The sequence below is a fragment of the Chrysochloris asiatica genome, unplaced genomic scaffold, assembly GCF_000296735.1.
Source record: "Chrysochloris asiatica unplaced genomic scaffold, ChrAsi1.0 scaffold00042, whole genome shotgun sequence".
Taxonomy (NCBI): Eukaryota; Metazoa; Chordata; class Mammalia; order Afrosoricida; family Chrysochloridae; genus Chrysochloris; species Chrysochloris asiatica.
Genome location: NW_006408560.1, coordinates 12,419,488 through 12,434,657, shown reverse-complemented (window position 1 = coordinate 12,434,657; position 15,170 = coordinate 12,419,488). Strand labels below are relative to the sequence as shown.

The 15,170-nt window shown below is 37.9% G+C and overlaps 1 protein-coding gene across 1 annotated transcript in view; it reads right to left on the bottom strand.

Moving 5' to 3' along the window:
• The window catches only part of UBAP2L (ubiquitin associated protein 2-like), a 30,249-nt gene extending 16,730 nt beyond the window's left edge, over window positions 1-13,519 (bottom strand). The window contains exons 1-8 of the mRNA XM_006861722.1: window positions 13,423-13,519; window positions 12,686-12,745; window positions 11,040-11,092; window positions 9,183-9,268; window positions 7,186-7,357; window positions 2,436-2,634; window positions 1,435-1,712; window positions 831-1,003 (exon numbers count right to left, since the gene is read on the bottom strand). Coding sequence (XP_006861784.1) covers window positions 831-1,003; window positions 1,435-1,712; window positions 2,436-2,634; window positions 7,186-7,357; window positions 9,183-9,268; window positions 11,040-11,092; window positions 12,686-12,745; window positions 13,423-13,519 — 1,118 coding nt within the window. The remainder of the gene's footprint in view (window positions 1-830; window positions 1,004-1,434; window positions 1,713-2,435; window positions 2,635-7,185; window positions 7,358-9,182; window positions 9,269-11,039; window positions 11,093-12,685; window positions 12,746-13,422) is intronic.
• Between the last annotated feature and the right edge of the window lie 1,651 nt (window positions 13,520-15,170).

Genomic DNA, 15,170 nt, shown 5'->3' with positions numbered 1-15,170 from the left:
AGTGGAATGAGATGATTACAAGAGCAAGTAAAAGAAGCTGCCATCATTTTCTCAACAATAATAGGAATTCCCACATCTTACAGCACAAGGGTCTAAACTAAGAATGCAGTTTAAAAACACCTTCAACTATGAAAAAAACAAACAAACCTCCTATTCCTTTATATTGTTATTATAACAGAAAGAGCATAAAGGTCAGCTCCCTTCTATATATCATAAAATAAATCCTAAGCATAAGAGTCAACTTCTGTTAATATTCATTTTAAGGAATTCTGAGTTCCAGGCTCTCTTGAGAACACTATTAGGTTTAAGGTTATAGGTATAACTCTCCTAAGAAGAGCTTTATAAAATCCCACATGCTTTAGCAGCAATTATATTTCAGTAGCTCTCAGATGGGGCCCAGAATTGTAAAGAATTCCCTTGAAATTCCTCCAAGATTTTCTGTTGCTTGATGTGGCCCTCCATGATAGTTACCAGAGAAAAGGGTCATTAGTAAAGTTCCTTTCTATCTATGTAACATTATCAATGCTAAGAATTGAAAGTTCTATCCTTTGCAGGTATGTGTCTGAGGGGAACGAAGTGCCAATAGCATAAAATGCCAAAGTCCTGTGTCAGAGGTACAGTACACATCTTTAAATTTTACTTGGACATTCTACAAGTAGACAAAGGGTAAATTTCTATCTATTTAGTTACAAATAATCCAAATATACTCTACAAACTACTAGTGGCTCCTTTTCCCTTCAACCAGGCCTCTCCAAAATTCAAGGAATCAGCAGAACAATTAGTAGTAGTGATAAAAGCTTAACAAAAAGGTCTTATTATGCTTCATCTACCTGGCTGTGCTGGTATACAGGCTACTTGGAGCCTGGCTCGAAGAGGCGCTCGTGGTGGGGGTAGACTCATAATCAGAAAGGACAGGCTCTGACCCAAACTGCAATGCCCCAAACTGCAGGTTTAGCCCTGAGATATCTGCTGAGCCAGGCATTTCCACAGCCAGAGCAGGAATCTATAGGTAATAGAAAGGAGAAGAAATAGAGGCAGTTGCAGTTTATTTACACCAATAAATAACTTCACAAATTTCAATTTCCAAATACCACATTTCCGTGCCTTAAGATATTATCTAAAACAGAAGTAAATACTGTTAACTGTTTGTGGTGCTGTGGGCTAATGCATCAGACTGCAAAGTTGTTTGAACTGCAAGGTCAGTGGTTCAAGCTCACCAGCTGCTCCTTGGAAACCCTATACAGGGTCGCCATGGGTCAGAATCAACTCGATGGCACTTAACAACAACTGTTAACTGTTAGTACATGGAGAGAATTGCAATCACTGTAATAAAGCAAAGTATGATTTACTGAATATAAAACTCATGGTATGCCCTGATGCAATTCACTCAATTCACAATTAAAAAAAAAAAAAGGCATATAAAAGTTCAAGTACCTTAGAAGTCAAGGAGGCTTTTTTCTTTTGCTGTTTTAGTTTTTGCTGAGCCGGCTGTGGGCTGGAGGACTGGTTGTCTGAAGATCCAGGAGACATCTGTGGAGCTGAGGTGGATTTGCTTGGTAGAGGAGAAGAGGGGGTTGGAGGTGCAGCTGTGGAGGTAGCCACTGCAGGTGGCTTCTCCTGTAGGAACACCTCCATCATAGTTGAAGAGGGAGTAAAGGCCTGGCGCTTTGTAAATGGACTGTGCACTGTTGAATCATTTGGGTTCTTCAAATCTGCAAGAGAAAACGCAGTACGTGTGAGGCTAGAAGTACCAATGAATCTTAATATTTAATACTATTGTGCTGCTCTAGAACCATGAACTAGGTAGACCTTCATGAAGAGGACTTAATATATAAATGACACCCTCTTGTAGGACGTACTTTCACTAGATTATATTTTTTCTTAATCAAATCAAAGATAGCAAAATAGGAATGGCCCATGTTGAAAATGTACAGTCTCATAGTGGTAGATACAGTTATACACTAGACTGCTAATGACAAGGTCAGCAGTTCAAATTCGCCAGCTACTCCTTGGGAGAAAGATGAGGTTTTCTGCTATTGTAAAACTTTACAGCCTTGGAAACCCTACACAGGGTCACTATGAGTTGTAACTAAGGCAACAGCAACCACCACAATTGCCAAGCTCATGAACTCTTGCAAAGGCAGTGTTAATTTTAATCCTAAAGCTAAACCTAAAAAGAATCTAAAACTTCCAACAGAAGATTGCAACTATGTATACAACTAAATCTGATGAGATACACAAACAGACTCAAATGTTTATCATCCTACAACTTCCTGGACATAACCGAATTAGGAGGATATCAATGCAGGAAACTAGCCAGTTGGCTGTCCCTTTCCTCACTTTAGGACACATTCTTCACCCTCTACTCCTGCCAACTTCTTGATAGTAATATGCCAATGTTTACAGAATTCGAGTGGCATTCCATCCTTTCTTACCATACTGCACCAACGACGAGGATTGTGTGGTCGAGCCCATGTCCCAAGAGGATGTGGTGGTGCTTCCAGATTGAGAATGCTGAGCTGCCAACTGAGCCAGGGCCTGAGCTGTCTTGAACTGCTCCAAGAACTGGGAACCCGTGGTGCTGCCACCTTTAGCTTCACCAACATCACCAAATCCTTTCCCTAACATGCTCACCTGTAAAATTAAGAGAAATTTACAGTCAGCAATTTTGTTCAGCTACTCAGAAAAGACACTTATCCAGATTAGACAAAAAATATATATAGCAGAGTTTATTAAAATATAAGCTCTATATTCAAACAGTCTAGATGCAAATCCTGCCTGTATAAGCCACAACACCAAGTAACAGGAAAAATTTGTGTTTCAAGCTTCCTCAATTGAAAATAAAAATAAAAGCAGTGCACATGGCGTTGTAGAAGAATTAAGCAATGTATATGAAACACTTATACAAGCCTGGCATATACTAAACACTCAAAAAACAAAACCACTGAGAGCCCTCAAAACCTATGAAATAATGTGCCCTTCCTTCCTTCTAAGCAATAAAACTGATAACTTGAGGTTTGTTTTTCCTTTTAAAAATTTAAACCAACCAATGTTTGTTGCTGTTGTTGTTAAGTGCTGTGGAGTCTAGTGCTTATTCTACAGCACCACACCAGGACTCCTAAATAGTGGTTTATATTTAATTATACAAAAGTTAAAGGATCACTCAAATTTCTGCATTAAACAAACAACAAGTCAATATTATTTAACTTTTTTCTGTGTTTCCAAGTTCTCAAAGGTAATCACCACTACATAATAAGCCGATTAAATTTACTCTTAAGTGCTTTTGGAGGGAAAGGCGGGCATCATGGATTTAATTAAGGAACCCTGGTGGCACAGTGGATTACATGCTGGGCTACAAACCAAAGTCAGCAGTTCAAATCCAGAGAAAAATGAGACTTTCTATTCCAGTAAAGATTTACAGCCTGGGAAACACTGTACAAGGTCTCTCTGAGTCTGAACCAACTTGATAGCACATCACCACCATGTATGGAATATATGTCAATCAGCTAGGCCATGATTCAGTATTGTGTGGTTATCTTACGTTTTGTGATATGATGTAATTATCTTCTATTTCCTTGTGTTGTAAATCTTGACTTCTGTGTGTTAATGAAACTGGGTTGGGTTTTGTTAACAAGGATTATGTTGTTTGTTATGCTAATGTGGCAGCTATATAATGATGAGGAGTCTGGGTATAGCACTATGGGAGGATGCACTGGACCACAAGTTTGGTTTGAACCACAAGGTCGGAGGTTCAAACTCACCAGGCAGCTCTTTCGAAACCCTACACAGGGAGGTCATGAGTTGAAACCAGCTCAGTGACACGTAACAATTTAATGATGTAATCATCCCTCATGAAGTGACCTGATATAATCAATCAGCTGTGAGAGAATTAAGGTAGGATGCAACTTTACAGCACTAAGGTTACAGTCCTGACTGATGCAAGGGGTATTTCACTGGTGTGTAGCTCATATCATCATTTAGGGGACCTCAGTACCACCACCAAGTAGCAGCCGGAAGTGGAATACATCCTTTACCTAGGCTCCCTGGGCTGAGAACCTCCTGTTGTTGTCATTAAGTGCGATTAAGTTGGTTCCAACTCTGAGTGACCCTGTATATAGGGGTTTAAGAGACACAGCTGGTGAATTTGAAGCACCAACCTTGCAGTTCAAACCAATCTTGCAATCCACCACATTATCCCACAGTTCCACACCAGGACTCCTAGATACAGGACAAGATTGATACCAAGACACATATGGATCTTCAAGAAATGCTGGACCCACAAATGTTAAAAAAGAAAGATTTTTTCCCCCCAGAATTGACAGAGAAAGCCTACCTTAGAGCTGGGCACCCTAAATTTGGACTTCTAGCCTCCAAATTCTAGTAACTAATGCAGAGGGTTGTCCCCATTCTCTAATACCAAGTAAAGCTATCATCCTAGTCTAGAAGATAAGTCATGTGTCTTGGACTAGTCTAAAAGACCTGTTTAACCTTATCATCATCAAACAATGCGTTCTCATATAAAGCCAGTCTGCCCAACTCAAAGGTATTTTTCCTACTTCAATTTCTATCCCAGGATTAAACAAATAAAACGAAAGAAAACCCAGGATGAAAATGAGGAATTGTGGTAGAGAGATGATCTCACATAGCTAACCACATACAACTCTGTAAGTGCAAAACATTTTCTCTTAAAAACATACTATTTAATATCCACCTATTCAGCATAACTATAAATAAGGATACTCCACTATTATTTAGCTCTATTAAATTATGATATTTTAGCTTTCAAACTGGCCTATGTCTTATGGTGACCTCATGCATGGAACAAAATGCAACATCATCCTCATGACCGATTGCAGTTCAAACTGTTATGATCCACAGGGTTTTCGATGGTTGATTTTCAGAAGCAGAACATCACCAGGACTTTCTTCCTAATCCATCTTAGTTTGGACGCTCCACTGAAACCTGTTGAGCATCATCACAATTTGCAGTGCTCCACTGAGACAAGGGCTGACTGAACATGAGGTACACTGGCCAAGAATTAATCCACATGAAGGCAAGAATTCCACCACTGTACCACCAATGTGGGAAATTAATCCTTTACTGTTTATTCTCACTGGTAAAGAAACACTGATAAATCAATACATATAATGTGGAAGAAAGCTAAGTTAACATAGCATAAAAACCCAAGAACCATAAACTCTACCATCAAGTCCATTCCGACTCAGAGTGACCCCATATAGGGTTTCTCGAGGTTATACACCTTTACGGAAGCAGCCAGCCTCATCTTTTCCCCAAGGAATGGCTGGCAGGCTTGAGCCCCTGACTTTGAGGTTAACAGCCCAAAGTTTAGCACACAGCGCCTCCAGGGTTCTTTAACAAGTACAAAAAAGGGAGGTTGGCACAGGAAAGATGAAAGTAATGGAAGAATGCAAGAGTTAAACTGAACAGAAGAGGTAAGTACTGTTAAGTAATGTTACATGGAAAGGATTGCAATCATTGTAATGACACGAAGCATATTTGTTTAAAGTGGGACTGATGATCTATTCTGTAAACCTTCACTCAATTCACAATAAAACTTTAAAAATTAGAAGAGCTGAGTGGAGCACGTCCTTTGGACCCAGGGTCCCTGCACTGAAAACTCCCTAGGAGCCAGGGGAAGATTGATGCCAAGACACATGAAGTTCTGCAAGGAACCCTGGTATCACAGATCTTGAAAGGAGACAAGAACATCCCCCTATAGTCAGTGACCTGAAGTTGGACTTCTAGGCTCCTGAACTATAAAAATATTAATTTGTTAAAAAGAATGTTAAGGTAAAGCAGAATATATTTTGTTGAGAATTTATTTTTGATATCAACTCCAAATAGTAAGAAAGCAATTTATAAGAGAACAATAAAAAAAAAAAAAAAAGAACATTTTCCAGTCATGTATTTTAGTTAGAAGTTAGTAGTTATTTCCTGATCTTCAGCACATTCTTACAATCTGTCCTATTTTGTTTCTTCCTTTTCAGTACTAACACTCTTCTTCCATTCCCTCTTGCCACCTTTACTCACCATGACCTGACATGGCAAAATATCAACCATCAAAAATTATCATTAAGTTAATAGTTAAGGACTAAGAGTTCTGGATAATAAGCTAGCTTAGTTTTTCTAGTTAAAATATTGTAACCCTAAAATAAAACTACACGCATATGCATGGCCTCTTCTTACAACTAGACTTCTATGAAAAAAAAATGACAGGAAAAGAACTGCAACAAGGGGCAAAAGAGAAAAAAGTAGTAGTCGTACATCTTGGGTTTTACCAACAAGACAGTAAATTGATCCTTGCATCTGTTTAGCTTAAATGATTCCATTGCTCCATTTAAGAACTTCAGTTTAGTGTTTTTTGGTTTTTTTAATGTTTTGAATCAATAAGTCACATGCCCTAAGTGCTATCTGTTGTTGTTACGTGCCATGGAGTTGGTTTTGACTCATAGCAAAGTGCTCTATGTTCTTAATAAATACCACTACCATCGCATCAAAGGCTCTGGTAGCATAGTGGTTACGAATCGGGCTGCAAACCGCAAGGTCAGCAGTTCGAAACTACCAGCCATTCCGCAGGAGAAAGATGAGGCTTTCTGCTCTCGTAAAGATTTACAGCCTCAGAAACCCTGTACAGGGTTGCTATGAGTCGGAATCGACTCCAAGGCACATAACAACAACAACAACACTTATGTATTATCTTCTAAAGGTCTACTTTTCTAAAACCACGTACAGAGAAACACAGCTAACATGTGGCAGACTCCAAAAGATCCCAAGTGTTTAGAAGCCCAGTCTAGAAATACCTGGGTAGTGAAGTATATATATGGCAATTGCTCCAACCTGCCATTAAAATTTAATTAAAATAGCAAAGAATTAAAATTTGTTGGACAAGTTGGTGTGCCATTGAATAGTACCAGTATTCAGCATCATAGGCATTCAAAATATTCTGATAAACCATTTTTTATTTAAGATTTTTTTCTGCTCAAAGCCAAGTCCTTCCCCTAGAGTGATCCCCTATGACCCAAGTTAACATCTCTATTCCCAAGGCTGCTAGGAGAAAAGAATATTTCACCCCTGACTGGTCTTGGAAGGAATGTGAGAATGAGCATCTGTGTATGTATATTGGTGAGCGAAGGTTTGATTAGGCTAAACTAAAATTCTACTTACCATACTGTGATGAGGAAATGTGTTCCCTGAAGCAGGCTGTGATATGGCACTCTGCTTCGAGTTACTGAACACCAGAGGCTGTGCAAGAGAAGGAGCCTGAGATGGATCCAAATTAGATGAATCATTCTCTATTGAAGATGGTGTCTTTCCCAATAGAACAGCAAGGTCAATTCTAGTAGAAAGGGGAAGAGATCTCAATGAATAATGATTAAACATTTTGGTCTTCCTCAATACCAGATTCAGACTATGGTTAAATCAAAATGAAGCCACTTGACGGTGCTTTTTCTAAACAGAATGAAAAAACAAAGTCTGAAATCCGTAATTTACCAAAGTACATGATATGTAAGAGCTACTAGACCATCTAGTTGATTTACACAGATGTTGCTAACCATAATAAAATATTTAAAAATTTTTATTTTTCTGAAAATATTAAATTCAATGAAGTATCAAGTGTTAGTTCAAATACTGAACCAAATTCTACAATCTTCACTTAGGATTTTAATAACAAATACCAGTTATTACCAATAACTAAGATAAACTGTATACCAGAACACTAGCAACTTCAAGAGGCTTTAGAACAGAAAGGGTTTCGTGTTTAGCTTTTTTTAATTCTAGTTACCTCTGGTAATAAAATGATACCCTAACAGCTGTATCCTATCCTATTATAATTGTCTTTAGGACCTTCTGATCCAAGAGCTATTATATGCCCAGGTCTAGAAGTGGTACAAGGAGGTATCTAGTCTCTAATGAGTAGATTTTTCACTGGTAGACACCTTGCCACCCCTAACCCTAGACTATGGCCCTTAGTCACTCTTCGGATCTGGAACAGAACTAACCATCCTGGCTCACTATTCAGCTAAAAAGACAAGCCTATAAGGTAAATAATAACACTAGAAAGGTCCACTCTCCTGAGAACAATCAACCACTCAGAAATCAAAAGGGCAGCATTTACTCAAAGACCAAGTTCAGAAGGCAAAAGGGGTTAGGAAAGGAAGAAGAATGGAAACAGAAAACATAGGAAAGTAGAACGAGTAATGTTACATTGTGGTGACTGCAATCAATGATACGAAACAAAATGTGTATGAATTGTTAACTGCTAAACTGATTTGCTCTGTGACCCCTCAAAAAATTTTAAGAGCTAACAATAGCTAACACTTTTTAGCATTTATCATGTGAGTTTTACAAGTAATAATTCATGTGAGTTTTATAAGTAATAATTCACCTAATTCTCAGAACAGACTATTCCTATTTCTTTAAGCACAAAAAGGCAAAATGACTTGCCTAAGGTTACACTGCTAATAAGTAGTAGAGCAGGATCTGAACCCAGGCAGGTGTCTCAAGGGTCCTTATATTTACCCATAGTGCACTGGGGGGAAGGAGGAGTATCTCCTACCACTGACCACAATACCAAAATTAAAATTCTAAAAAGTTTATTAGCTAGATCATAATGATCCAAGGTGGGTGAGGGGATTCACTATGCTCAGTGGACAAAGAAAACAGAAAAGGCTATAGAACAGTTCTGCGAAATTCAGAAAGAAATGAAAAGATTTCCATTTACACTGTAATGAGTTTTAATCAATGTCAGTAATGCTGACAGGCTTACATACAAAATTAAAGGCCTACTTTGAGAAAAAGCAGCTTCAAATTTTCAACACAGAGTAGCCATTATGTACTGAATAATTGTTGTTGTACCGCTGAGTTGATTCCGACCCATAGCGACCCTGTATAGGGTTTCTGAGGAGTGACTGGTGAGTTTGAACAGCCGACCTTGCAATTCAGCTTTGCAGTCCGGCACATTAATCCACAGTGCCACACCAGGACTCCACTGAATAATAGGAACTCTTACAAATCTATTAATCAATTAGAGAGAAACCTAATGCATTTTAACATTATTACCAACACCCTGGGAGTCTGTAAAGGCCATTCAAAGCCAGTCTTCCTTATAGCTCTCAGCTAATCCCTGTGGGATAAAATACTGAATTTTACTGCACATTTACCTCTGACCAGCGGTGATTGTCACATTCTCCGCAGGCAGAGGCACCGAAGACACATTAGAGGCAGTAAATATCTTGGTCTCAGAAAGCTAGAAAACAGAAAAATTAAGTCACTCCCAGTTGTCAGGAAGGCTAGTAAGAAGCCTGGCATGGGTAAGGGAAATTCAGTATCAAGAAAAAGAGAAATTCCTAAGAGAGACTATCTACCCTGAAGAATACTGAATGGATTGCCTTTTTAAGTCTCTTTTACACATGCTTAGTGATTTTATCCAGGGAGAAGGTACAGAACCAAGGAATCTAGTGAAATAGAACGGAGTCACATTACATCCTTATATGCACAATGAACTCACAGGTAGCTCAATATACAAGCTAAACAGGAAAAAAAAAAAAAAAAACAACAACACTTCACGACCCCCACCTCTGTCCAAACATTTCTTATCTTCTACTACCCTCAACAAACTCTATATGGCACTTAATACCACCACCCAACAAAGGGAAAACATGTCACAGTCAAAATTGAGAGAGAAATTAAAATTAATTCCTGCCTCTTGAGCAGTAAGGGCCCATGTGATGGTAAATTACTCTCATTACAGAGATTATTTTAATTATATGCAATTTTTTTGTCTTAATACTGATTTTTTACATCTAGTCTCTCCACCAAGACACCAAAAATTTGGCAAAGCAATTGTAGGAAGCAACTAATTCTTCCTACTATTCAAAACTTGATTTGGGCTTTGTTTTGCTTTTTGCTTACCAAAATATTTTTTTCTACAAATATTAAATCCATCCACCTAAATATACCGTTCTCTGAGAGTTGATTAACTGGATAAGCCAAATCTCAAGAAACAGGAAAAACTCATAAGGTAGTCTAGCTCAGTTACAACAGAAAAGAATCACTCTCTGATGCTGATGCAACTGAAATTTTCTAAGTCCCAGTCTGATAATCAAAGCAATTTAAAGTATGATTTCTTCTTACTGTAAAGCTGTCTTGGCTGACTACATACTGTTGTCACTGTTAAGTGCCGTCGAGTCCATTCCAACTCACAGCAACCTCATGGTTAAAACCAACCTTGCGGTCTAGTGCTTTATCCCACAGTGCCACACCAAGACTCTTGAATATATATGAGTATATGGAAGTAGATTTTAAAATGTTAAAAGTAAGAGTTCATCCAAGATCACTAAACATCACAGTTCATAGCAAAAACTTAACTGTGATCAGAAATCATGTTACTACTCAAGTGAATTTAGAGAGTTCTGTATGTGCTGTAATCTACATGCAATTTCAAAGCTGAATTGAGCTGGTGGATAGCCAATCTATACATAGTCACCTCAATTATAAAGTTGGGCTTCAAGCAAATAAAGGGGTTCCAGAGCCAAGCAGACTGCAAGCTTGAGAACATTATACTGTAACTCTCACTTTGTATCCACTCCTAGTCAATTATACAACACACAACATCAATGCTTAAATTATGCCAACCAAATAATTGGAATGGCTCTAAGTAGTCAGTCTATGTATGTGCCACCAGAAGTTGTTATTTAATATACTACATGCCTAACTCCATTTCTGGTGCCCTACCCAACCACCAATCTCTTCCTGGGATAAATCCGACAATCAGGTATTGGACTTACACAAGTGCACTTGCCCTTTCCAAAGTGTGGGTCCACAGAGTCCTGTTCATGCCCAGTCTCCTTCATATAACATATGTGAAATGTTCTGGCTCAGAACACTATTTTGGATGTAAAAGTTTTGGGTCAGAATTTTAAGGGTGAATTTTGAGAGGTAGACATATACCCATTTTCTATCCCTAAACACTACTTAGGAATAGAAGGCACAGTGAGGAATGACCTGGGAATACCTACATCTTCATTCCAATCTTCAGTTCCCCACTCTTCTGTTGCAGTCCTCCATGCACCTGAGGATAAAGGAAAAATAGTGAAGTAATTTTATACATGCCATTAAACAACATGTGCAGAACACAATAATGTCAACATTTTTTGGCAGCCAAAAGTGTGATCAGAGTTTAGTAATCAGAAGGAATTCCTGGGCTTCAAAGATAGGAAGAGATCCCTTAGCAAGAGACAGTGTTTTAAGAATATTATAGCTACCTTTAGTTTTGGTTACATAGCTGAAAATAGGGGGAAACAAGTTTTTTAAAGAATCAAAACTCCAAGCAATTTCTTTAAGGTCCTCAGTCTTCAAAATTAGTAGCCAATTCAATGAAATGGCAGTAAATCAGAACATGCAAACTATACCTATCTTGTATAAGACAGAACCACAGGCAGCATGGTCTGAAGAGAGATGACACAGTGATAGAATACCAGTGGATGGTACATGATGGTGAGGCTTGAAACCCAAACTGAGGACACTGAGAATTATCTGCTAACTCAAACTAAATAAAAAAATAATGAGTAATAGTTATTGTCTTAATCCTAATCATATAGATTCTGAAATCTGTCCTGCCATGGTCATGGCAGAGACAATGGAGGAGTTCCATTGTTGGTAATTACAAAGTTGGGATTAGTGTCTGGTAAGAAATTCAAGAACAATCAAATCACCTTCCACACATTCCTCCTTTTTTGCTATGTATGTCTACAAATATATTTGGAGAAACTGCCCTTTCTTAAAGAATTTGGGACCCATAATTCTTCTCTTCAACCAAAGGGCCCACAGTAAGAAAGAAGAATCTGTAGAAGGGACAATACCTTTTCTTCCTATAGAAACAATATATACTGAATGACTCTTGAATAACAGAGAGTCTAGCATTCAGAATTATTTTACTATCACTAAAGAGAAATACCTACAAAACCCACCTGAAATTCATCTAAACATTCAATAATAAAAAGCTTACTTCCCTGAAGAAAAAATATTCATTGTAATACATTTTCTAGGATATTAAAACTGCACCAGAAAAAATACAAAACAAAAACGGTACCAGAGTAATTCCAAACTACATAATGACAAAGCTCTCCAAATCAAACTAAAGCCCTATATTAGTCTAAGTTACAAACCACAGTCTTTTCTCTTTAATGATACCACTCTTCCTCTCACTGACATCTACCCATTCTGGCCAAATGACACTCAAAATCGGGGTTAAGAATCTTACATAATCCTAGAGTTAGAAGTGACTTGAGAAGTCATCTATTCTACGCTATTTCTCAAAGCAATAATTTTTTTTCTGCATCTGGTTACTGCAATTAGAATGGCGAGGAAGATCATAGGATGTATGACCACGTCTTAAGAACAGGCAAAAACAGGGCAATGTTGAGAAAGCACTAGGGAGCAGTAAGAGTGGAAATGCTTTGAACAACAGATTAGAATTTCTATGCCATCAGCCGAAAGCAGTCAAATGTGAATGTCAGATAGTCATTAAATGAACAAAAAGAAAAATGGGCATAGAGAACAAGAAGACAGAAAGAAAAAGCAGAAAGACAGAAAAATGACATATCCACAGATATTTCAGTTCATAAAAATATCCGGGGCAGTTAGGCGCCTGGATGTATCATACCAGGAGCAGTCTCAAATTTTCGGGGATAATTTGACCCCTCAACCCCAATGAAATCAAGTCCTGAAACAAAAAAGAAAAGAAAAGAAAAAACAACCAGTGAAATTTTGCTTGTGAATGAGAACGTTTGCCCCCAATACACAATTCCCATTGTACCTGTGGATATTTTAAGGGTAGGTTTGAATTTCTTTTTAAATTAAAAAGGGAATTTGAAGTTTAACTATCATGAAAAAACAAAAATAGATCATGCGTGAAGGTATGTTCATATCATGAAATTAACAATGATGAGACACATGAAGCTATATCAAAACACTTTCACACTAGTAAGATGATAACAGCCACCTGTTTTTCATTCCTCCCTGTATCATAGATTTCTGATTCCTGGCTCTCAGAACTACTCCCTTCTTCCCTTATTACTTTATCTTTTCCAGTTTTCTCAATCACATCCTTGCTGAAAAATAGTCTTGCTACCTAGGACTGGAAACCCCCAACTAAATCAAACCCCTTAACTTCCATGATCTTTTCTGTCAAATGTTCACCAACCAGAATCCAAATCCAACGCCATAGTCAAATCCAACCCATACCGACTTAATAGGACAGAGTAGAATAGAACTGCTCCCGAGGGTTTCTAAGATTGTAAATCTTTATGGGAGCAGACAGTCTCATCTTTCTTCTGCAGAGCAGCTGGTAGGTTTGCTCACCTTGCAGTTAGCAATCCAACACTTAACCCACTGCATTACCAAGACTCCTCCAAATGTCCAAGCCAATGACAAATCCCAAACGCCCAAAGCCAATGTCCAATAACAGACTACTTGCTGCCACTGCCTCTACAGTCATCAGGAGATGAATTGATAGCAGCTCTAATGTTTTCTAAGTATGGTAACTTAAAATAGAAGTAGGGCATTTCACAGCCAAATGGTCAGAGGAATTCGACAAGATATTTATCTTGCCAGTAACGCAACTTCAGTCTCCACCCATGGGAAATATTCAAAATGAGTTTATGAGATAGCACCTTGGTGAACAAAATATAGGCAGCATTTAGGACCTGAGGTATTACATCTTGAAGGCATTGAATGATCTATGTCAATAATATTCTTAAAGAACCAGATATAAAGCTCACTGATCTTTGAAAGGTTATTGTTGTTATGTGCTATCGAGTCGTTTCCGACCCATAGCGACCCTGTACAGGGTTTCCGAGGCTGTAAATCTTTATGGGAGCAGAACGCCTCATCTTTCTCCCGCAGAACATATTTGTTGTTGTTAAGTGTCATCAAGTCGGTACCGACCTATAGCAATCTTAGGCACAGCAGAACGAAACACTGCCGATCCTGGGCCAACCTCACTACTGTTGCCGCGCTTGAGTCCATCGATGCTGCCACTTGGCCAATCCATACTGACATGTGTAAATGAGTGCTCACTGCAGTTTAGCAAGTAATTCTTTTGTTTTACTTTTTTTAAAGTTATGAAGCAAAAAAGTCTGCTATTTTTCTGTAAGTAAGCTTTGTGAAATTTGCTATCTAATTACTAAGCAAAACAATATTAAATCAAAGCCTTTTATACAGATGAAAGCCCCTTTGACAAAAAGATAGAAAAGCCTAAAAACAAAGCTTTCTAAAGAAATAACAAAAACACTGTACTCAATCTACCTAAGAAAACAGCCTTACCTGTCTACAAGCCTTTTACTAAGTTGGATGCAACCTACTTGGGAAAGGACAATCTTAAGTCTAGTCTCTTTCTTCCTCAAGTTTCTATACCCCACCATTTTACAGGTTTTGTTTTTTTGTAAAACTGTAGCCTTCAACAAAGCACCAATGACTTTGTCCAGAATCTCAGTTCCCTGTACAGTAATTCCAACAACACCGCTTTTTAAATTGCCTTTGTTTGTCTTCCAGGCCACTGTTTCATGAAGCCTGAATTATCATTACTCTCCATCACGCACCTTAATATACAAAGAATTCCAAATATACGTACAATCAAAAGCATGTATCACAAGTTTTATTTGGAAGAAAGGGTCTTTAAGCTTGAGACATTACTACTGGCAAGATGACTTAGTAAAGCTTTAAAAAGACACAGAACACACAAAGGCCTTCCCCCAAAACAGAACATAGATTTTGTTATAACACTTCTAATGATAAAGGAATTCTACTGAATTAAAGTTCCCTTCATTCATACTTTGTTTTCAAATGCAATCTCAGCTGCTGTTTTTAGTAAACAAAGAAAATAATCATATGAAGCATTCCAAGTAAGTAGTTACTTTGCATTATTTTATTCCCTTCCAAAGAGGACAAGTTTATACTTTTCTACTCTATATTTAATTTTTTTCATAAATGAAAGTTTATACAGGAAAATTCTAGACCGCCTAACAGATACTGCTGTTTTTGAAGGAATATTCAAAGATAAACTGTTAGTAAAATGAATTTCACCCTGGATGTCACAAAGAAAGCTAACTTCCCAGTGGATAAATTTGTTGAGTCAACAGTTGCATAGG